General features: G+C 42.2%; 1 protein-coding gene across 1 annotated transcript in view; it reads left to right on the forward strand.

The window, feature by feature from the left end:
- The window catches only part of ADIPOR2 (adiponectin receptor 2), a 42,151-nt gene extending 18,112 nt beyond the window's left edge, over window positions 1-24,039 (forward strand). Inside the window, exons 2-8 of the mRNA XM_021389786.1 lie at window positions 1,454-1,689; window positions 14,248-14,364; window positions 16,186-16,357; window positions 17,011-17,197; window positions 18,240-18,427; window positions 19,650-19,843; window positions 21,280-24,039. Of these exons, the coding sequence (XP_021245461.1) occupies window positions 1,522-1,689; window positions 14,248-14,364; window positions 16,186-16,357; window positions 17,011-17,197; window positions 18,240-18,427; window positions 19,650-19,843; window positions 21,280-21,411 (1,158 nt within the window). The 5' untranslated portion in view covers window positions 1,454-1,521 and the 3' untranslated portion in view covers window positions 21,412-24,039. The remainder of the gene's footprint in view (window positions 1-1,453; window positions 1,690-14,247; window positions 14,365-16,185; window positions 16,358-17,010; window positions 17,198-18,239; window positions 18,428-19,649; window positions 19,844-21,279) is intronic.

Consider the following 24,260-nt stretch of genomic DNA (forward strand, 5'->3'; position numbering starts at 1 on the left):
TGCCCTCTTATATTATGACAAAGTTTGGCATCTTTTATTGGGTTTTAAAATTCCAGTCTAATTATGCGCTCTGGCAAGTTGAGACTTGTTAGATGGGTTATCAGTGTTGCACGTTAGTCACATCTAAGTACTTATATGCTGCAGGAGCAGAATCAGACCAAGCGATTATTAGTATAAAACCAGGGGTTTCTCATTCAGAGTGACTCTGCAGTGTCAGCTGAGCGCTAATTCATTCTTCTGGTTCGTGGTACTCAGAGATCAAAACGCCCCGGTTTTGTGCCTCCCAGGACAAGTGGTGCCAAATGGGTATCTTTCAGTCACAGTGACTACTGGGTACCGACGTGCAAAATAAATAGGTAACCAATAGTACTCTTGGATAAAAAGCTCATTAACGAGCTATCGTCAGGTAGTATTGGGGAATTTAGTTAATCTTTGGCATCTTGAGTTAAATTTGTCTCACATCTTCTTTGAATCATAGGATCGTAGAATCATAGAATGGCCTGGGTTGAAAAGGACCTCAAAGATCATTGAGTTTCAACCCCCCTGCTGAGTGCAGGGTCGCCAGCCGCTAGAGCAGGCTGCCCAGAGCCACGTCCAGTCTGGCCTTGAATGCCTCCAGGCACGGGGCATCCACAACCTCCTTGGGCAACCTGTTCCAGTGCGTCACCATCCTCTGAGTGAAAAACTTCCTCCTTAAAAAAACCTTCCTTTGTATTGTTTTAAGTGTAAAATACAGTTACTTTTCTGTGTAGATAGCTTGGCTTATGGTTTTCTTTAGGAATTATCGATTTTCAGTTGTTTGGATAGAATGAATGGCGTCTAAAGCTGTCTAGTCTAACTCCTTCTGTAAGTTAAGGTACAAACCCATTGCTAGCAGTAACTGTGAATGTGCTAACTTAAGCAACAGAAACAACGTGATCACTCTGTGTACTACTACCCCACTTTTACTCTGGCTAGAGCTAGTTGCTGCTGAGCTCTGTGTGCTTGCTGCTGTCCATGCTGCTATATCAGTGCTTAATGTTCTAGTTTTAGTGAAGCCCAGGCAATTTGAAATGAGTCTCAGAACCACAAAATTCTGATAGCTTTAGAATGCCTGTGACAGGTGCTTTAATTATGACTAGTATCGACAGCCCAACATTTGTAACTTTGTAAAAATAAAAAGGATTTGTAAGAACACAGTTGCGCTTCTGTAAAGGTACTGTGAATTTCTGGAATGCATTTTCAGTCATCTTTCAAACTTAACTTGTGACTATGAACACTTGTATTTTAACACAACATAAGAATTCACTGTCCAGCAATGTAGAAGTCTGTACAGATGACGATGTGGAAATTTGGGCACGTGTAAAGGCAATCATCATAGCCGTCTAGCAGCTTTTGGGCATGTTCTCCTTCCAGCCAATTCTTACACTATTCATTTTAACTTCAGTTTATTTATACAAACTCTGTCTTTCAGAGCCAACGTGTGATCAGCCAAACCGGATCAAGAGGAAGCAGAATATTTGAGAAGGCTCCCAGCATCTCATGAATGAACTAACGGAACTCGATAATGCTGGTTCTCCAGAGCCAGGTCTGCGGCTCAGAAAAGGACACATGTCTGACTCTGCAACAACACAGGCAGCCTTTGAAGAGGACAGCTCTGAGCAGAGGCTTCTTTTAGTGGAGCCACCTCTGTCTTCTAATCAGGAAAATGTAAGTTATATGATTATCTGTTAGGGTGGCTGGGATAAATGAGTTCTTGTGCAAGCGCTTCATTCACTGGTTGAAAGAAGTGCCAGAGCTGTGAACTGAGAGTCTACAACCACCTTATACCTGTTAAATAATTGTAATAAAACCAAGGAGGTACCAGAAATACTCAGCTGAATGTATGAGATCTTCACAGAATCATAGAATATCCCAACTTGGAAGGGACCCATAAGGATCACTGAGTGCAACTCCTGCCTCCACATAGGACCACGTGAAAATCAGACCATATAATTGAGAGCATTGTTCAGACGCTCCTTCAACTCCAGTGAGTTCGGTGCCGTGACCACTGCCCTGGGCGGCCTGTTCCAGTGCCTGAAGAACCTTTTCCTGATATCCAGCCTGGCATTCCCCTGACACAGATCCTTGCCATTCCTTCAGGATCTTTTGGTGTCACTAGAGAATAGAGCTCAGCACTTCCCCTCCGTTCCCCTCCTGAGGAAGCTATAGGCTGTGATGAGGCCTCACCTCTGTCTCCTCTTCTCTGGGCTGAACAAACCAAGGGACCTCAGCTGCTTCTCATACATCTTCCCCTAGATAAGACTGGGCATTAGTGACTGGACAAGGAGGAATGGTTTTTAACTGAAAGAGGGGAGATTTAGGTTAGATATTAGGAGAAAATTCTTTACTCAGAAGGTGGTGAGGCACTGGAACAGGTTGCCCAGAGAATCTGTGGGTGCCTCCATCCTGGAGGCATTCAAGGCCATATTGGATGGGACCCTGGGCAGCCTGATCTGCTGGGTGGCAGCCCAGTTCATTGCAGGGGTGTTCAGGCTTGATGGTCTTCAAGGTCACTTCTAACACAAGACATCTTATGATACTATGGTTAAGTGTAATTTTAGCAGCTTTGTTTTTGTGTTCCCACCTCAAAGAATGGGGCTTGATATAGTTTGTTCTCTGCTGAAATGTTGCTCAGGTCAAGACATTCCTCTTCTGCAGCTGGCAGTAACAAATGAAAGGAGAAGACACATTTACTCTAGCTTTATATAATCTGAACCTTGGCTAATTGCTGTCTTCTTGGATATTAGGATGGAAAAGTGCTTGCAAGCATTCTTGTTGGAAGAATGACTGTCTGGGTTAGACCAAAACCCTGCAGTGCTCAATATCCTGTCTCCAGAGGTAGACTTGTAAGGAAGAGTACAAGGATGAGGAACTGTTACTCCACTAGCTTTTAGCAGTCGGTGGTTTGCAGATCTCCTGAGATAGTTGCAACGTTTTTGAGTTTTTGATGTGTGAGCCTTTGTAGAATTTTAGCAGCCACAACATCCTGTAGAAAGGCATTCCACAGCTTAATTAAGTGTTGCACGAAGGTAATGTCCAAGCACTGGGCAAAAGTACCTTCTGGTTAGAGAGCTTCAGAACTGTAATTAGTGCTCTCAGAACATATGCAGCTGAATATCAGGACAGTTAAGTGGAAGAAGCATTCATCTTAGGCTCATTTATAGTAGTTTTATGAGAGTACTGTATCGGGTTAGTTATGGCAGCTGTGCATTTTTTTTAGACAGCAGCAAAAACATGCTGATACTGCATAACGTAGCCTTTAATGCAAAAGGGATGAGCTGTTGCTGTAATTGCATTTGCCACAGATCTAGTTGTGTGCATGGACCACAATCATGGTTTGGTTGACGTGATAGCTTGTATTAGGTTGTCTTAACTTTATTAGTATGAGCACTTACTGAATTTAGCTTAAGATGTCCTTGTAGTGAAAGTCAGAACAAATACTGGTGACTGAGAAGCCAAGTCAATGGTTATATGGTGCAATAACATCTACAAGCTGTTCTCAGAATCATGATAAAAGCAAATAAATGCAGTCATCTTCTTCGTGTTATGTGGAAAGTCATAAAATATGTATAAAATTTTATTATGTGTGTTAGCCAATAGCTGAATTTGCTAAGGGTAGGAAAAAAATAAGTTGAGTTGTACCAACAGATATTTGGAACCGGTATGATTTATCTGACTCTGTGTTTGGTGTCAACGTCTCTAAGGCTGTTTTCATTCTTGTCTCTGACCTTCTGATTGAATAACGTGAGTTACTTGAAGATGGAATAGACAGAAATAAAAGCCCAGAACTGATTATGGTTTGTAGTTCATCCTGTACACTTGCTTAGCTAAATAGAAAGCATGTATAGACTATTTCATTGAGTAAGTATTCAACCATTTTTCTTCCAAATTCTAAGAAAACTGAAGTACTCTGATTTACTCTTTACCTTTTTCAGGCAATCTTAGCATGCTTTAGTTCTTATGACAGAAGTATATGCTGCTTTAATTTTAGTTCACTGTGAATATTTAGCTGTTTTTGTTTGATGTCTGCCTTCTTTCCCAGTCTCTTAAAATGCTGCCATAGAATTTTGTTTTTGCCACTTGGACCTGGCTTTTCTTTCTTGGACTGTAACGCTTTCTTTGCAAAATATGGCCTTATGAATCTCATATCTTTTTTCTTCAGCCTCAAGTATTATTTCTGTGCTATCACAGTTTTTAAAGCAGGAAATCTAAGGTTTTTTGTCTTAAAAGATTGTTTGATGTTTCAGATGGAGCATCAGCATTCTGCTGTGGAACCTAGCAATGTTAGCTTGCAGAATGGTCTTTACTATGTGGTGTACTGCAGTGTTCTAAATAATCTGGAAAAGACTGTGCTATATGTCTTCCTCTGTCATGTATAAGCCTCAGTACAACTATATTTGGGTGCATTGACATGAAAACTAGGATTTAGTTTTTTGCTGTACTGGCTATGTGATACTCTCCGTAGATGTGACTTACTAATAAGTTCAAATGGATGATTTTTCCTTTGGTTTTGAAGATGCTCTTGTTTAGATAACAGTAATATAAGGCTACTGCTCTTCTGTAGATGGCAATAGTGCCCAGGCACACAAGCTAAACAAACTTAATAAAAGGTCTCACGTGATGCCCACAGTATTAGTATTTTATTGGCCAAATACTTTCTGCTTCAATGTAGTTGCAAAAATCTAGGAATTCCTATGCTGGTAAAGAGTGGATGAGAGCCATATAGTGAGGGTGTACATGCCTAAGAACATCCACTGTATTTTCCTGTGCTTTTAAATTGATTTATTATGACAAGCTAATGTATTACCAGGCAGATATATCCTAACAGTTAGGCTATTTCCCTAAAATTTACTAGGCATAAGACTTGAGGCATTTGTGTAAAAATACTTACATTTTTGTGCTGTTACAAAACTGCATTGTTTTTCTTTTGCCTGCATGCTAATTGTTGATCCTATTGGCCTAGTTATCTTGCTGCAGCTTATTTATTTATAATAAATCTGCCTCAAGCTTTCCTCTACAAGAATCCCTTTCCTCTGCCTACTTGCACGTTCACTTCCTGCATAGGAGGAGACTGACTGAGCCCACAGGAGGTACTAGTTGCCTTATTATTTTAGTTGCCTATCCTTAGAAATGAGGTTGGATGTGCATTGGCTATCGTTCAGAGTACTTCAGCATGCTTACCTCAAATAACAGTATAACAGCTGTATGACTTTACCAGTGCTGTCATCTGCCAGTTATATAGTGCTACTTACAAGTCATGGATCGCATAAAACTAATATCCATTACACCTGAACCTTTTCGTCTTTTATCCCATAACTCTCTTCTTTTCTGGAGTGCATGTATGTTGATACGTCTCAACTGCCTGTGTAATTCTAGCAGCGATCACTCCTGAAGAAATCCCTCTTACTATGGCTTTAAGATTGCGCAGAGAGTGACTTTTGTAACCTGATGAATGAGCTCTTTATGCAGCCCTAAAAACCTGCACTCAGCTTTCTCCTTTTTCAACTTTAATCCGTCAGCGATAGGAGGTGAACAGAAAAACCATTTTTTTTCTGCCTTTATTCCAGCCATGAGGCTTTTACGTTCCTGGATGATGCTTCCTTTCATACAGTTGAGCTGCCTTGTGTGGTGGCACTGATATGAGCCTGTGAAGTGGAGGCATATTGCTCTGGAGTGTTTGGTAACCAGTAGTAAGGGTTTGGGAGGAGTTGCACATAGCTCTCAAGTCATCTAAATGGGCAGAAGAAGCCTGGGCAAATACTTGTCAAGATTGGTTTTTAGGGAGCATGTGTTTTGACTTCAAGTGGAAGTTACTTCCTTCATGGAACTCGCACGCCTCTGACAAATTTCATGGTACCTGCATGTAGCTATAAGAGTCTTTCCAAGGTATGAATGCCAAGGTGACGTGAAGAAGGGAGACAGAAAGGCGTAACGCAGTTTCCACGTATGAAAGAAAAGTCATAGAGTAGTTGGAACGTGAGGAAATAACTTGAGGCATTTAACTTGAACTCTAGAATTTACTCAGAGCCTTTGCAATTAAAGAAGCGGCCGGGTATTATCTACAAAAGTATACCACAAATAGTTTTAGTAGCAACGACGATATGAGTGTAAATTCATGGAATTATTAATTTGTCTTTATGTTGGACGCTGTTTGAGTGCAGAAGTCCCAGGAAGTCTTGCAGGCCAACCCTACGCGTTTGGGTTTTAAGAGTGGCCTTTGTAGAACTGAAATTCTGAAGTTCTGACTGCCTGAACTTCTTTTTACTTTGCAAGTTTCTTGATCTGTTTGATTCCATTTAGCTTTAGTTTCCATCCAGCATTTCCCTATTGGTGTTTGGAGTTGTTATTAAAAACTTGGCAACTGCTTCTGCATTTTCTTCCTTTCTGCGTTGTGTTACCGGTTTTGTTGTTAGAGATTGTCTTTTGATTGTATGGGAGAGGCTTGGCATAATAGAATTCAAGATCCCACCGAAACATGTTTGTTTTAAAGAACATTATGTTCAACGTTTGTCATCCAGTGGATTTCTTTGACCTCTTGCATCCCTCCATTTATTGCAGCTCTTGAGAGAGAATGTTACTACTTTGAAAGCAGACGAATTGGCGTTTTACTTCAGGTCAAAGATCTTAGCATCTGAATTTCTCCTCCAGTTGCTGTTCTAAGCACTGGAAGTAATGCATATCTTACTCAGACTGCTAGTCACTGAAGCAAGGACTTCAATCTAGTATCTGTCCCTACAAAATGCCCTCTGTGCAGCAAAACATTCTTGGATATACAGAGCAGAGTATCTGCAAGTATTCCAGTTTAAGCAATCTGAAGATGTGTGATGCATCTCTGGAGAAGGTTTCCAGGCTCCACTGGCTGGAACTGGTCACATGCTGATGCATCCTTCACTGACAGTTACAAATGTGCCTGGATATTAGCAGGCTTTTAGGGCTTGAATGTCTGCAGGGAAAAAAATATTGCTGACCTAGTCAACCATGAGTAGTAGATGGTCTTCTGCCCAGAAGGCTGGTACCATGGGAAACCACCACGTCTGTGCATCTGCCCCTTCTCCCAGAAAGCTTCCATATGAATGATCAAGAAAGCTGTGCTAGGTTATGGATGGGTTCAGCTGTCTCCTTTCTGTCTGGGGAGCCTTAGCTCATAGTGAGGGGAAGCACTGGTGCTCTGCTGGGCTTGCTGCCTGTCTGCTGGGTTTGTGGCCGCTGCTTGCTGTGTTGGGTGTCACAACGAGGCGAGGAAGGGAGTGGTTTTGTTTGTAGCTCACTGGTACATCTGTTTTCCCGGACAAAGGTTAGATTGCACAGCTTTTGCCTTAGTTCTCATGGAGATCTTATCTAGCTGACTTGAGCAGTAATGAGGGATGCAGCAGCCCTTTACAGTGATACGGAGAAAATAGCGTTGTACTGATGAGTTAGCCTGCATCTTCTGCCAACTGCTTTAAATTGCTTGACTTTGCTCTTCTGTTAAGTTCAGCGATGTGCTTCCAGTAGTTTTTTTTCCTGAGCACTCTTTTCCATAAGCCCGCTGTGATTTTTTTCCTCTTTTCTGCTGCCAGGATTGATAGTGGTAAGGGAGCAGAAAATGGCATGTGAGAACCCTCTGCAGCAGATGCGATTTTTACTGGCTTTTCTGGGAATTGTCCTGATAAGGATGTGTGGGCACTGAGGTCCCTGGCCCGTTGTACTGAGCACTGACAGAAAATCAGTAGCTGCTATTACTCCTAGGTTTAATGAACCCTATTCATCTGAAGATGTTTAATGAGGGAGCTCGTTCTAATAAGAGGGTACTTGCTGAAGTCAACGTGACTTTGTCCTAGAACTGTTTGCTAAACAAGTGTTAAATGTTAGCGCTTGTTTTTAATGAGTGCCAGCAAGCGGTCACCCATGACGAGTTGTGTAAAACTGTTTCCAAGTGCTATATTAAATGGAGTGTAGCTTTTATAGGAAGGTGACCTACAAAGGAAAAATACTAAGCTGCAGGAACCCTCAAGTGCTTAACATTTTGACCAATAGGCTGCAAGGGTCTTTGGCACGGAGCTAATGAAAGACATTTTTGGTTCCGTGACAGCAAAAACAGCTCTGCACACCCTGCATAGAGGGTTAGTTAGTTAGCCTTTTGGAAACTCTGGTGTGTGCATGTTTATAACCCTGCCAGATTAAGAGAATGTAAACTCTAAATGACAAAACTGCTTTACCCAGTACGTACAGAAGTTAAGGGAAGGCCAGGAGAAGTGCTCTGCTTTTCCAGTTAATGACTTATAATCTAAAGGACATAAGCTGATGAAATTCTGAAAAATGTGTAACAGGCTTTTGGGAGAGAGTGCATAGTGGTACCACCTATCACTGCTTTCTCCTTGCAAAACACTCGTTGGTAAAAGGTCAGTTGACAGAATGGGTACACAGGGGTTGCTGAAGAAAGGGATCTGGCTAACTGGAAAGAATGTTACAGGACTGCAGTCAGGAAAAAATAGCATTTTTATATTGCAGCCTTCAACATATCTTGGCCATTATACTCAATGCTCTCGAGTTACTGAATCTGGCATGTTGCCCCAAGAAACATTAAATTACTTGAATGTCATGTTAAACACTATTAATCATTCATCTGATGAGATCAAGATAAACAAGAGCAAGAGAGCTCCAAGTTCGCGTCTAGACTTTGTGACTTCAGTTTAATATAGAGGATAACGGTGGTATTGTGAATGAGGCAATATGTGTCTTCTAACTTGTGTTTTAGGAAGAAAATTGTACACAAGTCCAGGGTTGTATAGTGTACAGTGACTTCGGTGTTAATCAAGACATTTGCTTTTTCTGAATTATCTTGCCCATGGCGCAATGGTGCGTTCATACTGAGGCAGAGTTCAGTATGCATGCGGGTCAAGAAGAGAACAGGGGAACATCTGCCATCAGCTGAAGGAAGCAACAAGAACTTTAAAACACGTTCAGACAGAATCGTATTTAGGAGATTCCTGTGATAGTAGTTCTGTGGCACCAGCGACGTCTCGACAATGAATTGACATCAGAAACAACTGAGCCTTGAGACTTGGGTTTTATTTAGCCCCAATCTTAATACTACATAGGTGTAGTGTGGCCCTCAAGTAACCGAGCAATGCGTGTCTAAAAAGAAACAACATCACAGTAAAGCTGTGCGCCTTTAAGGGTTTAGGCGGCATGTATTGCAGTTATTGGTGTTGCTGGTTAACACATGCACTTCTGTACCCTTCTGTGTACTTCTGCATCAAATTCTGTAGGTGCAACCAATGAAAACTGCTGCACTTTTAGCAGTTTTTGGAACTGCACATTCAGAAGTTTGGAGAAAAGAGCAGCCTGAGGAGCGGGTATTAGCTACACATGGATTACAGAAAGCTAAACCAAGTCCTTATGTTTCATGACATTTCGTTTCATTCTAGCTGGATAGCAGTACAGGAGAGACTGGAAATAATCTGGTGTCCAACTGATATGTATTGGACTGAAATTTGCCCAAGAATGTAATCTACAGAAAGTATTCTGTGGTGGACTTTGGGGAAAATGGGAGCTGATGCTCCTGATGTTGCTGTTGCACTAATTAGAGCTCCTTAATCTCGTGGTTATATGAAGCAACTCGATTATCTAACAAAGTTTGCCTAACAAAACTGTGAGTAACTTCTGCCGGGTTACCGCTGGATCCGCTAATCAACCCAAGGGTCAGAGAAATGCCAGAAGCACTTTACTGAAAGACTGAGGGGAGGGGAAGAGGATCACTTTTGATAAAGTAAGATTTGTATGTTAATTCTGACTTGCTTCAGTTTGCACATTCTAGTGAGCAGATAGCGTTTTTCTAGCAAAATTGTTGTCTGTAAGTGAAAAAGAGCTTGCTCCTCACCTGGGTGAGGTAGTCATACAAACCGTCAAGCTTTCAGTAAGTCTTCAAACTGATGTTAAGAAACTACAGACCTCAATAAGCTTTACTTGTTACTTGCATCTGCTGATAGATACAAAGGGAACAGTATAAAAATTGTTACTCCTCACTGTGAGAAGGGTGAGCTGCTGTAGTAGACAAGAAGTATGTTGATTTTGCCAGAGCAGGTTTTGCTGTGTTTGTCTGTAGTAAGGTCTTTGGCTATGTGATCCATCCTTTTTGGATGGTGTTCAGACTACAGATTCTTGTACTTTGTACAAATTTTTCTAAAAGTTCTGTGCCATTGCTGTAGAATGACAAGATTTTAGTTAAGATAAACTTACTTCACGAGGGCAGTTAGTTTCTCTTATTTGCTCATGTTCTAAGTCTTGGTTTTGGCATTAAGTTTTTTCCATCCTTTCCAAAATAGACTCTAAAATTCTTGTTTAGAAGATGATCTGTCTCTGGATGTGTGTTGCTTGGAGTTCTGGACAAAGTGATATAATCTAATCTGATTTTCACCTCTTTCTTTGGCCTTCTTGTCTGTCACTGCTATCACAAAAGAAACTGGAAGACTTCCCAAAATACAGTGCATATGGATAAACTGGTGAAACTTTTTTCTTCCAACCGTTGTCACTTGTCCCTTCAGGTTTAGTTTCTTGGGTATGATTTAATCAACTCAGGATGTATTTACGCTTCTGTTACTTAATTTATGTAACACAGGCAAACACAGTACCCCGTATTTTTAACCCTTGATGAATTTGCAGAGGTGATACATTTTAAAATTGGGAAGGTTGTTGGGCATTTCCATAGACATAAGTACCCAGACAGTTGAATGTAGTGTGGAGGGTAAGTATTCAGAAGCCACGATTTCTGGTTTGCATGGAAGACTGATTCTAGTTATTGCTGCCTATGTACAGCAGATGGGCAGCTGGTGATTGCAACAAGCGTGCTGTTACGAGCGATTGAGGAGAGTTTTTATTTCAAAATCAAATATTTCCAAATGCCTTAACGACTTCACAGAGTTACGTGCTCAGAATTTGAGAACATTCTTGCAAGAAAGAAGTTGAATAAGTTAGACAGCGCAAAATAAATAAATAAAAACATCTGAAATATTAGCCAAATAGAAATCTTCTTAGCCAGTGATGTGGAAGGTAAAAGGCAAAAACGGTCCTGGAAGTACTTGGTTCAGGGTGTACCATATTGCATTGAAAACAAGTTTTATTTAGGGCTCTTGTTTTTTTGCAAGGTGTTGAGCAAGTGGGATTGTTTTCTCCAGTTTTAAAATGTGATTCTGTGGCAGAATTTGGAAATAGTTGAAAGCAGGTCCTGGAGCACACGCTTGCTTATGTTACGTTGTAGAAGTGTTTTTGATATCGTCAGCCAAGGGAGAGATAATCTTGGAATCCTGAGATGCAAAGAACTTGTCACATTGGATGTTTTACCTTCTGAACAGAAAGGTGGTGGTTTTTGTTCAGTCATTATCTGAAGAATTGAAGGTCAGTAGTCTCCTACAGATTTCCAAATGAAAACTGGCATTGGTGTTGCACTCCAGCTACACATTCCTAGCTTCCAAAAAGCAGTTTACTGTTCTTTCTAATAGGACACGAGGGGAAGGAGCTGAGAGAGGACAGATGTTCCAGAACAGACTTCATTTTTCCTCCTTAGAGGAAAAAAAGGACTAAGAAGCTGAGCTTTAGGTTTTTTTTTCCTTGAATGCTAATTTTGCAGCTTAATGGCAGGAAGGAGATAGTAAAATCAATTCCATTTTCTGGCAGTAATCTGGACTGTGTGTGTATATATATGATATGAATTCCTTTTTATCACTAAAAAGCTCACTAATGATTTGTTTGTAGGCACATTGCCAGAATGCAAAGATTTTGCACTAGTTCATAAATAACTGTGCTCTTCAAGCTTTACAGTCTGTTCAAATTACGCCTTCCCATCATTCTAGAAATGGGAGTATGTGGAGAGGGGGAAATAAGCGTTTTTTGGCTTTGAGTCACTGGACAGGCCTCAGTGAATACAGGCTTTGATTCAGTAAGGGAAAGGACCTTTTTCCTTCAGTCCAGTCAGTTTTGTAAACTGATGATTACTTGATCACCCCATTCCAGCTGGTCCTTATGTGCTGCTGGGGGAAAGAATTGTAGGGTAGGTTAACGGTGTAGCAGGACTTCTTATATACCAGCCTTGCTTTTCTGTAAGGCACGTTCTTGGCACCTGAAGATTTCTTTGGTTTCTAAGATTGTGCAGGTTCTTACAATGAGTGTCTCTTCTAGACCTTGAATGAATTATTTATAATATTGAAAACTGAGAAGCCGAACAGGAGAGATCCATTAGTAGAGAAGGTCAGTAAAACTGACAGTGTGGGAAATGTGTCTGTGAATTTTGTTGAGTCAGAATGAAACAAGTTTTTTATTATTGCTCTTTCTAGACCAACAGGACACATACCTATTTTGGAATAATTTTAAACCTATTTACACTTACGTTGCCTGAAGCCTTTCTCATTGGAATTAATGGGATAATCAAGGCTGTGAGACTATATCTAATGATGTTCTAAGACTTGCCTATAGGCAATCAATATTTGTATCAAACATTTGATATAAAATAAGCAATTGCTGTCCAGACTTGTTCAGAGGTGCTATTGACTGGAATGGTAAATGAAGGTGAGTAGACAGTACAGGTGACATAGGTTACGTGAGAGGATTATTTTAGGCAATTGAATTATTCTAGTGTGGATAAATGTGAGGTCGTACATGGCGTACAAAGGATGTATACTTTGTATTGGATAGCAAAGAACTGTGTTCTGGATGAACAAAATTGGGTTAAGAATGATATGGTAGGGAGACCTCTGAAAAGAGGCAACTTCCAGTGGCAACTGTATGCACTGAATGAATGAACAAACGCTAGCATGTCATTCCTCCCTTGGGGGGCAGGAGGGGAAATAAGATTGGAGAGTCTAGATGAGATTTTCTCAGTTTGAAGGAAGTTCCTTGTATTTATTAAAAAAAAAAAAAGAAACATTTAAGCAGCTTGTTCAGTTTACTTGTTGATGGAAAATAATTAAGAAGGCCTTACTCAGAGGAGAGTTGTAATGTGTGACCTGCACAGCAAGATCTTCCCTCTTCACGCAAAACTTATGGCACTGGCTTGAACATCACTAGTACTAATTATTCAATAAGTTACAGAAAGTTCTATGCTAGATTCCCAGTCACTGTAGACTGCATTAGTGGTAACTAAACGTTGATCTTGGTATGGGAATAGGAAGGAGAATGCGTTGTAGCTTGTGGTATTGAGGAGGCCAGTCATCATCCTGGCTTTCTTGTGGAGCTTTTCTCGACTTGGTCATGAAATGTGGCAGCTTCTTACATCATGCTTGAGGGGTACAAAAAGCTCATTCTCTCCTTTTTAGCTCTCTCAAACTTGTTTATCTTGGAATGTGGAGTATTGAATGGAGTCCCTGATGGGCTGTGAGCATTGTAGTGAGTAAACAAACATGCAGAGCTCTTTCCATCTCTCCCTCTGACCCCTGCCCCTTTTTTTTTCCCCAAAATGAAAAATTGCACTATGACATGGAGACGGTGTGACAAGTCAGCACAGGGTAGAAAACTGCTAAACCTAGCAACTTTTTCCTATGTAGTTATTAGTGACAGGTATCAAATGAATACCCGGGCTAAGTAGTTTTGTTTGTTTTCACAATTCTCTTGGCTTGTGTTGGGGATGTGGATGTTGGATATTTCTCTTTAATTTTGCTTAAAACTTTAATGGCAGTTACAGCTTCTATTTGATAGCTTGCTTTTGTCCACCTAAAAGAAGTTGCATACTAATTTCTGGAATATCTTGAACTTCTGACAAATGAGTAAATGACCTTAAAACAGAACAGCTCTTCAGATTCAAACTAAAGATTGAGGTTTATAACATGGTAAATGGATTTCTTTCCTTGTATTGCTTTTATTATTTTAAAATACCAGGTATGTTATAGTGGTATTAAGGTGTACATGGTGGCACTGAATCATAAAACAGGTAGTAATTCTTCCCTAGAGGAGAGTAGGCTGCAAGCCTGAGGCTATGTATCTGGGCTTTAATGAAGCATAACTTAAAGAGGAGCACTGCTTTCTTCCAAACCTGGTGAAAGCATGTGCAAAATGAATCAGGCATGTGAGTTGTTCTCAGATATCTGAGAATGTAATAATTTTTTGGCTGGTTGTTTTGAATTCCTTCCTCAGTACAGTACGAGGAAAGAAGACTGCTTCATTTGGCAGCACCTCAAATAATCAGAGTTTTGTATGGAAAACAACAACTCCTTTCTCTGTTCATCTTCTTACAAAACTTTTCTTTCTCCAACCCAGAGCTCCGAAGATAACCACAATGATGAGTCACCTCAAGAAGACGAAGGGTTTATGGGTATGTCACCTCTTCTACAAGCCCATCATGCCATGGAGAGAATGGAAGAATTTGTGTGTAAGGTAAGAGCACGTGGAAACCGCCAAAGTAATTTCCTTCTTCAGGAAGTACCGCTGGACAACTGACTATACCTGTAGGAAGAGGAAGAGCAGGTACATAACGTCTGTGAGTGGGCATCTCTTGTTATAACTAGTAACGTTACAGCTTCTTGGGATCTCAGTCTGTCATAAATAATTTAAAAAAAAAATCAAAGTATGGAACAGTAGGGATTATAAAAAAAAAAAAAAAAAACAATAACTCTAAAGCTGATCAAGCAACTGAGAAGCCTTTCTTGAGAAACACCTGTGCATACAAAGCAGAATAAAAGCCTTCTGCTTCCAGTGTTTCTCCTTCTAAGGCACTTTCATTTACAAGGTCACTTTTCTTTTTCAGGCTCACAGATATTTTCCTTTCCTGACACCCTTTGCATCCATTGTAGAACAAGCTTTGTCCCTGACTCAAATAGAAAACAAGAATGTATTAAAACTTTATCCAACTAAATCCACTGTAGATTTTGCAATTGCTGACCTTGGCTTGATTTCTGTTATTTTTAAAGCCACAGGGTGTGGGCAATATCAGTCTTGGACCCCTTTTCTTGGGTGAGACGCGTGCTATCCCTTTGTATATTTGTTCCTGCTGGTTTTATGAACTATTCCTTGTTATTTTTACAGAGGGACCCAAGTTGCTTGTGGTTGGTTTTCTTTTTTTTTTTGCAACACATCTTTTCTACTTTTTAGATGCTTTGCAGGGTGAATTCTGTAAAATTTTGTTCCTACCTTGATTGAAATCTTTGTTTCATTAACTAAAGCAGTTAATTTGTCTTGCTAAATATGTTTAAGCATCTAGTCTTTAACTGAGATGGTTATTCTGATTATTTTAGTTTTCCTTTTGTGGAGGAGTGAGGAAAATGAATTTTAAAAACTCTTGATGTTGAAACTGAAATAAGAATGTAGCTTTTTAAACTTAGTGTTGCAGGATTCTCCAGTTTCGCTCCCGTATTACAAAGCAGACGTCAAATCCAACGAACACTGCAGAAACAACCCCGGTACATAAAGCACTTCCTTGATACTCCCCTGCTTGGCAGTGCTGCTTCTGAAACTAAACTGAAGGCAACCTGTATCTTACAACACTGAAGCAGTGCTAAGAACAGCTATATGTATTTTTTTTTCCTTGGGATCCAGTCACAAGAGTAGCTTCTTCAAAGAAGAAATCTGATGGAATTGACAGTCGTGGATCTGTTGGCCTAATGAATCTGTCACCGTTTGTTCTGGGAGTGTGGGAGATCTTTCTCCAATCTGGATAGGGGGTTGAACACTTCTTACTGGCCTCCTGCCACTTCGTGTTTTCTTGCCTGTTGTAGTGCTGATGAGTAGCCTTTTTACTAGACTGCCCCCAAACGCTAGCAGATATTATAGCCAGGTTGTCTTGTGGTTGGCAGGAAGGGTTTTCACTTGTATTTATTTGCTGGAGAGAACAAGTTGCCTGCAATTAAATGGGAAAGATGATCTGTGAAAATTTGCTGCGTAACCGAAGGTAGAAATGAATTAAATGTTCTCCCTTCATTAGCAGTAAAACAACCAAAAAGTCCAGTATCTTTCTTGTGTAATGAAATATTGAAGTACTTATTTTTCTTGTGAGGCAGCTAAACTTCATAATGATAATGTTTTGAATAGGGAAGAGTGACTTAAGACACATACTCCTGAAATAAAATGCTTTTCCCCAGAGACATCTCATCAAACCCTTTTCTATTTATTACACTCATACGTTAATAAGGGTTTTCTGACTTTACCATACCTTATTGGAGCTCAGTTTCCTGTATTTAATCAAAACCTTGTAACCCTTAGGTATGGGAGGGCCGATGGAGAGTCATTCCCCATGATGTTCTACCTGACTGGCTAAAGGACAACGACTACCTGCTGCATGGACACAGACCACCTATGCCTTCCTTCCGGGCTTGTTTCAAGAGTATCTTCAGAATACATACGGAGACTGGTAACATCTGGACACATCTTCTAGGTATGTTCAATTTGGTGTAATGCTAATTGGTTTTGTTGCTTTCTTTATCTGAGATCAAGAGAGAAGCTGGCGTGGAGTGGTCAGTGTTATCATTCCAATAGTGACTTGTTAAATTAGCTTGGTGTCCCTCTCCTTATTTTCTCCCACTGAGGTTGGATTGGGATTCCCTTAATTATGGCACTCAACTCAGCTGCACAAATTAACAATTTCCTGATCATTAATAAATTACCAGTAAATAATCATTATTCCCGAGTGTGTAGGTATTAAGATAATTATTTTTTTTTTGCCATGGGAACATTAAGTTGCAGCTTGTATGAGTGGTTTTCAGCTTGCAAGTCCTTTGAACTCTGCTCTCTTCGTTTTCTGTTCCATTCAGACTTTGTTGTTGTTGTTGAGAATGTGCAACTGGTTGTCAGGATTCTTGCAAAATGAGTAAAAATAGAGTCTACGCAAGTCTGAATTGCTTCAGTCCGAAACAAAAATGTGGTTGAACTGTGTAACTGAAATATGGAAGAACTTTATTCAGCATGTGTGCTACCAGTTACCACGCGATTCCTCTGCTAGCTACACCTGCATGTTAAAGCCATGCTTTTTTGAAAGAAAAGCTTTCAGTTTGCACGAAATTGACACCTTTCTGCCTCTTGGTTTGTCAGGATGCGTGTTCTTCCTGTGTCTGGGAATCTTCTACATGTTCCGGCCAAACATGTCCTTTGTAGCACCTGTGCAGGAGAAAGTGGTTGTTGGATTGTTCTTCTTGGGAGCTATACTCTGCCTCTCCTTCTCATGGCTCTTCCACACAGTTTATTGCCACTCGGAAGGTGTTTCCCGGCTCTTCTCCAAGTAAGTGCCTCGAGGGCAGGGTAAGCCAAATAGGAAACAGTTGGGAAAACAGGACTGGAATTCATGCCTGGCGCCCCAGTGTAGGCGTGGTTCACTGCATGAGTGTTGTGTATATTTTGGAACAGAACTGAGCAGAGACTGATTCACTGCAGCTTCTTCTAATCATTGTTTGTTTCAGCATGGGCTTTTGTGTTGTTTTAGACTTATAACTGTTTCCTTTTATGTTGTTCGGCAGGTGTGTGCATGCATCTTGCTGCTCCAGTAGTATATCTAGAGCTTAGTTGTAGAATTTTTTTTAAAAGCTACTGTCACTACCTGACATTTCATTATTCTGGGTAACTGAATCTTAACTCTTATGTAAGACAGCTCTGTGTATCAAGTTTGGTTTTGCTACGCATTCTTTTGTTGGCTAGCTGCTGAGCATCTCATGTTTCTTAAGATTACTCAACGTGTCATTATGCAACCTGCAAGACCACCTTTAGAGAAACTCGGCAATTAAAATCCCCTACCAAAGAATTAACTCCATCTTCTCTTGTAGGAGCATTTTGTCAGGGTGTGGTGAAAAGCAGTGGCGGTGGGAATTCCTTTCTTCATTGGTGTCTAGAAAAACAGCTTGGTTGAAAAATTACGACGCCGTTCCCCAGTGGTCATTTAGCTGATGCTTAACTCATACTTGTCAGATTCTAAAGAGTTTGTCTTGGCTGTGCTCTCCCAACATGCTGTGTGCCCTTCTTTGTGTTCGTAGCACTTTGTGCTGCTTTTTTCCTCATCCAAAGCTTAAATCTGAGTTTCCTTCAAAAGACCTTGATCTAAAGGCTGCTCGGTATGTTGCTGATGACCATCCAGAACTGACCTTGTGTGCTATCAAGATAATACATTACTGTAGCACTGGTGGAGGAGCTGTGGTCAGAAAGTATGTTGCAGTAGCGAGGAAAAACTTCATCTTCAGTGAGAAGTAGACTGGTCTGCCCGAGAAGAGTATTAATGTGAAAACTCCTAAAGGTTTGCATTTCCCGTCAAACTGATTTTTGTTTCCTTCTAGGCTGGATTATTCTGGCATTGCACTTCTCATAATGGGCAGCTTTGTACCGTGGCTGTACTACTCGTTCTACTGCAACCCTCAGCCTTGCTTCATCTACTTGATTGTGATTTGTGTCCTGGGCATCGCAGCCATAATTGTCTCACAGTGGGACATGTTTGCAACCCCTCAATACCGGGGTGTAAGGGCAGGTAAGACCTGAAATCAATTATTTTGCTTCTCGTCTGCCTTCCTTCCTTCTTACCTGTCACGTGAAGGAGCAGTCTTGAGGAGATGAGACTTAGCTTTCTCTAAAATTGAGCTCTAATAGTCTTGGACTGCGAACTTGATGGGTTTTCTTTTAGCATTGCTTATGGCCAACTGGATGCACAGATGTGGGCTGGTGCAAGTCCTGGAAGTGCATTCCTGAAATGGACAGTAACACATGCAGTAAGAATGGCAGTACAAAGTATCTCTAGCTGTAGCTAGCAACTTTGCTCAAAATGGCTGGCTGCTTGGTGTGTGTATGTGTATTTTCCTTCTGCTTTTCGTTTTGTCTCCGTAACACCAGGCTAGCAAATCACTGAACGACTGAATTAATCTGAATGATTTGCCTAGATAGAATACCTCGTTAAGACAAAGAGCCTGGTTCTCTTCACATGATTGAAGGAACGAAAACAAGTTTGGTTTTGCATTCGTAGGAAGTAAAAGAAAGCTGTAGTGGGCAGCTATGGAATATGAACCCAGCTGGGGTGAATGGTAGTACTTCTTGTTACTTAACCTCAGTGTGCTGTCTACAGTAAATCCAGATTTCCTGGACGAGCTATCGATGTACCTTCAGAGAGTTCAGCCTTCCAAACTTAAATCTATGGATAGGATGTGATTATTTCCCTCTATCCTCCCCACGCTGCTTTTTTCCCCCCAAGATTTCAGTACTTCTGAAATCTGAGTAAACCACCACATTCTCAGGTGTGGCAGATGAGCCTCAGATGTTACATTTCTGTTTTGGAATTTTCTGGATTACTTGCACTGAATGTGAAAAATGTCTTTGTTGTTTCTCCTTGTTGCCCTGCTCTTGAGACTGTGGTACAGCGTGACATGATGCATGTAGTCTCAGTGCCCTCTACAGTCCCGGATGTGTAACTGGTGTAACGTACGCTAAAGCTGGCAGACAGGATTATTAAATGAAAAATGTCACTATCTGCTGGAACATATAAATAAGTAGCTTCTGTTACATGAAGGAAACCTGTGTCTTATTTAACTTCCCCTCCATCATAGCTACCTTGGGGACCTCCAGCTACAAGAGTTGTCGCCCTTCTGCTGCTTTGGCGAATACTGAGTTTGCCTTCCGCTGTTTTTGTGGGTTTTTTTGTTGTCTCCCTTTTCTGCCAGTGTGTTCAAACCTGACTCTCCCACGTTTTCTTTACCTCCCAGGAGTATTTCTAGGTCTGGGTCTTAGTGGGGTTATTCCCACCCTGCACTTTGTCATCTCTGAGGGGCTCCTGAAAGCAGCCACAATGGGGCAGATAGGCTGGCTGGCACTCATGGCATGCCTGTACATCACCGGTGCTGCACTATATGCTGCCCGCATCCCGGAGAGATTCTTCCCTGGCAAGTGTGACATCTGGGTGAGTCTACAGAGTGACTGGATGAAGAGACCGACGTGAAAGCTGGTTTCCCTTGAGCCTGGAGGATGTTGTGTCAGTGGTTTTTAATTGCAAGTACTAAACCTCTGCATCAGACCTGCACCCCTTGAGGGGCCAAATGGCTGTGGGCTCTCTGAGCCCAGCTTGCCTTGTGCCTTCCTTGCAGAGTTATCACAGGTTAGCTGCTCTGACATAACTGCTGGTGTGCTAATTCACCCCAGCACACGTACTAGATAGCTTTAATAGGTGGGTATGAAACTTTGCAACCCTTTCTTTCATATCTTCACCGCGTCTGGCTTCTTATCTTGCGAGGCCAGTGGAAACACTGGTTAGAATTGATCCACTTTGGAGGGATCCCTTGCCCAGAAGAAGGGAAGGTGGTGTGGGCAAGTGGGTAGGGGGAAACTTGGGGTGAGGATCGTGAAGACTGTGGAGTGGAGATTTATGGGGAAGGTGCAGGGGGAAAAACTGGTGCAAGAGTAGAGATTAGAGACCTCTGGGGAGAGATGCAAGGCTGTTGTAGTTCCATTAGAATAGTTTAATGGCCCTAAAGAGGATTAGAAGTGAGGGTCAGGCCTGGGTTGTTTGAGTGGCTTTTGCACAGCACCGGTTTGCTAGGTGTAAACGTCAGAGACATCGTATTGAGTGGCCAAACTAAACTTTGTTATGATAGTGGGAGAGGCTCCAGAAGCATTGGTGTACCATCAGCTCCTTTCCAAGCTTCCCGTGGAGCCTGCAAATATGCATTTATGGACTTTTTCATGAGCATCACCCGTATTGCTATGGCTTCCCTCAAACAAGGCCACGCTTTGTCATGTATCCCCCTCCTGGTTTTCATTCTGTTGTACTGTAATCAATAGCATCCTGAGTGTTCATTGAGAACATCTGGTTGTTTCAGCGTTTTAACATGCCATTTTTTCCTGCTCTGTTTCTTTGTGACAGAAATAAAATAGCTACGTTCTGAAAATCTGCTCAGTAAAACTTATGCCTGTAACCAGAGCAGAGATGTGTAGCTGCTAGCGGTATGAGATAGTCCTTTATATCAACAAGCAACCAGCGTGTGTGGTTGAGGATGTAATTTTAAAGATGCTTTTTCAAGCCTGTTGCCCCAAGCTTTGAAATCATCCCTGCCCCTTAACAGAGATACGCTCGTAGCATTTATGTCGTGTGTATGTAGATTGATCAGTGATTAAGGTGACTGTGGAGGACAGGGTGTGGGGTTGCGCGTGTGGAGAATTTGCTTCTTGCTAATGGTAGCAGAGGGATGGGCTTAATACCCAACTTAACTTTGCAGCTTGTGGTTTGAGGTACTGCTCCATGTTACTGTGTACTTCAGCTGAATGTATGGCTTTTTTGGAGACGGGGTGGCCCTGGAACCCAGCGTACCCTAGCTGAATGCGAGTGTTTTGTCTTCACAGTTCCACTCCCATCAGCTGTTCCACGTCTTCGTAGTGGCTGGCGCTTTTGTGCATTTCCATGGGGTTTCCAACCTCCAGGAGTTTCGCTTCACGGTCGGAGGAGGCTGCACAGAAGAAGAGGGGATGCAGTAAGACCAGGCTTCAGTCCGAGGTCATAACCAAAACAGTGCCGCGGGGGCGGCTGAAGCCTACGGGCTAGTGAAATGAATACCTAAGAAGAATCCAAGTTTCAGCTGATGGAGCATGGAGCTTCATGGGGATTCTGACTAACCGAGATAAATTCTATACCTCAAGCAATGGAATGAATCAATTTGAAGACCAGGAAATTCTGAAACCCTAATTTATTCTTGGGATCTACAGATTGAGCTACAGAGGACCCTTTCCAAATCGGCTTCTGTTCAATGCCATATTTATTTGTAGAAGTGGGGAGGGCTAGCTTAGCAGTTTCCTTTTTTTAAAAAAAAATTAAAAAAAAATCGAGGTTAGATTTATATCCTCTTGGAGGGTTTGGGAGTTGATTTTAGATGCTCTTTTGGGAGAAAAAAAAAACAAATTGTAAATAAGATTTCTAACTTTCTGTTTAAATAAGATTTATATAAATGTTTTAAACAACGGGTGGGGGGGGGGGAAAGGGTTTTGTAAAGAATGCAACATGCAAGTACCACACACTGTTTCAATTTTGCACAAAATAAATGATTGCAGAAGGACCAGGTAAAACTCCCAGGAGTGAATCATGTTGGCCGTGCAGCTTTTCCTGGTGGCCAGCATGCCCTGGGCAACGCGGGGTCCTGGCCAGCGCTTGGGGCAGGTTCAGTACGTGTACACAAGGGGTTGGGAAGGCTGCAGCCGTCGAGCTGTCCTCCAGATCACAGTGTTAGCGAGTTCCACTCCTGTAGCTCAAAAGATGCATCTGCACCATGCCCAAGTGCATGGGACAACTGCCTTCCAAGCTAGCTTGGCCTGTGTGGCTTTGGATCTTACAGCGAGCTGTTTGGGTTCTCATCATCTGAATTGGAGCGTGGCGGGATTACTGCACGTGAACTGGCAAAAGGTCCGACCCCGTCAGTGCCTGCCTATACCCGGGGGCCCCTGCTGAGTTGCCAGCTGAGGGCCTGCGCTGTTTTGTCTGCGCAAATGGTGGTAATGCACTTGTCAAAAGGTAGTTGAGCATGTGAGGGGAAACAGAGATGGGGTTAAGGTGGACTGGAAAGAGGAAGTTGTGTGCTCCAAGGCTTGGAGTTAACAGTTCCTGCAGACCTCCAGCACGTTACCTTCTCATGTGTCAGGCTCCGTATGCCAAGGGGGTTTGCAGGTTTTTCTTTTTAGGAGGAAAAATCCACACTCGGCCCAATGCAGTTCTTTTTTTTCTTTTTTTTTTTTCTTTTTCCTTAGGTCTGCTTCCCATCTGTTCCCATTAGCAATGGGACTGCTGGTATTTCTTAAACCTGAAACTAAGAGTTCAGCTGAATTGCTGTGGAGCAGGCACTGCTCCTATGTGAAGGGAGGTATATACCCTTCTCTTGCTTAATTGATGTAGCTCGATCTCTGGAGCCCAGGCAGAAGCCAGACTGGAGGAGAATCTTTGGAGTTGTAAGATGAAACCTGAACGCTTTGTTTGTTATGGCACAAGCATTGCTTGGAGTGTTTAGTTGGAAATTCAGAGCAATTACCTCCAACAGATGAGTTCAACAGCTCATAAAATGCTGTAGTTCACGAAGAAGGAAGGTAAAAGGTTGCTTTTGTGGGTTTTCTTGGTTTTTTTTTTTTGACTCCTGCAAGTTTTAATTTTCATCCTTCAAGGGGAAAAAAAAAAATGTGGATTGCAAAGATCTTCCAGCGTGCTGGGTGTCACCAGGTGTCTTTGGGGAAGTTGCTTTGTCTGCTGGAGTCAGATGGGAGCAGGGCGCCTTCCTAAAGTTGGCTGGGTAGTGAGGCTTTGCCCCTGGGCTGGAGTCGCTGTAAAGCCCCTGAGAGCAGGGCGTGCTGCAGGAAGAGGTGCTGCAGCCCTCTGTGAGCGTGGGGGGATGTGCTCTGAGTAGGATGGGCTACACTGGATGCCAGTGGGGCCACAGGAAGCTAATCGTGGGGCTGTGTGGTACTGAAATGAAGCAAAGCAGTATTAAGTGGGTGGAAGGGCTCGCAGCACCGGCACCCTGACACAACAAAGAGGTGCCCAGCAGGAAGTAGGCTGGTGGCTGAGGAAAGAATAGAACATATCAGCATCAGACTTGTCTGAAGGGTGCTTTGGGATGCCTCTGTACCGGTACCAGCAGGAGTGGCGGTCTCTGTCCTGCATCATCCCACATTCACTCCTTGAAGGGTGATTGTAACCTGGTCCTACACAGCACAGAACTACTACAGAAACACAGTACTCACCTGCTATTCTTACCCGGTCGGTCTCTCCCTTCAAGAAGTTTGTGTGTTCCAATAAAAGCAACCTAGCTGTGCACTTTTCTGTAGCTCTTGCTGAGAACTCTTCCCAGGTTGGCACCTGAATGCCTTACTCTCAGCAGTCAGAGGCTTGCTTGCTCTGTGTGCAGGTTATTGCCATAGAATAGTTAGGACCTACAGCTTCTTTCCTTCCCCATTAAATAGTGGCCTTGTTCAGTATATTTCTTTTTAAAAATTGCTTACTGTTGAAAGCAATGAAGCACATTCTAGGGTTTTGATGGTTGGGGACTCTGGTGATGGTTCCACGTAAGATGGGATCTTACTACTTGCTGTATTCTTAACTTCTGCTAATAAAAGAACCAAATTGAACGTTGTCTGTCTGGCTTGGGTCTCTCTGGGCTGGTTGTGACATCTGAGAGTCGCTCTGGCTTCCTTCCCTCCCTCCATCGCTCCCTGCCCCTTTACCTGGCAGACCGGGGACGGGAACAAACTGGCCAAGAACCAAACTGGGTGGAAGGAGCGGGGTTGGTGGTTTGCGGGCAGCGTCGGGAGGTCGAAGGTGGGGCACCTGCTGGTGGGTGAGAGCTTGT

The sequence above is a fragment of the Numida meleagris genome, chromosome 1 (assembly GCF_002078875.1).
Source record: "Numida meleagris isolate 19003 breed g44 Domestic line chromosome 1, NumMel1.0, whole genome shotgun sequence".
Classification (NCBI taxonomy): Eukaryota; Metazoa; Chordata; class Aves; order Galliformes; family Numididae; genus Numida; species Numida meleagris.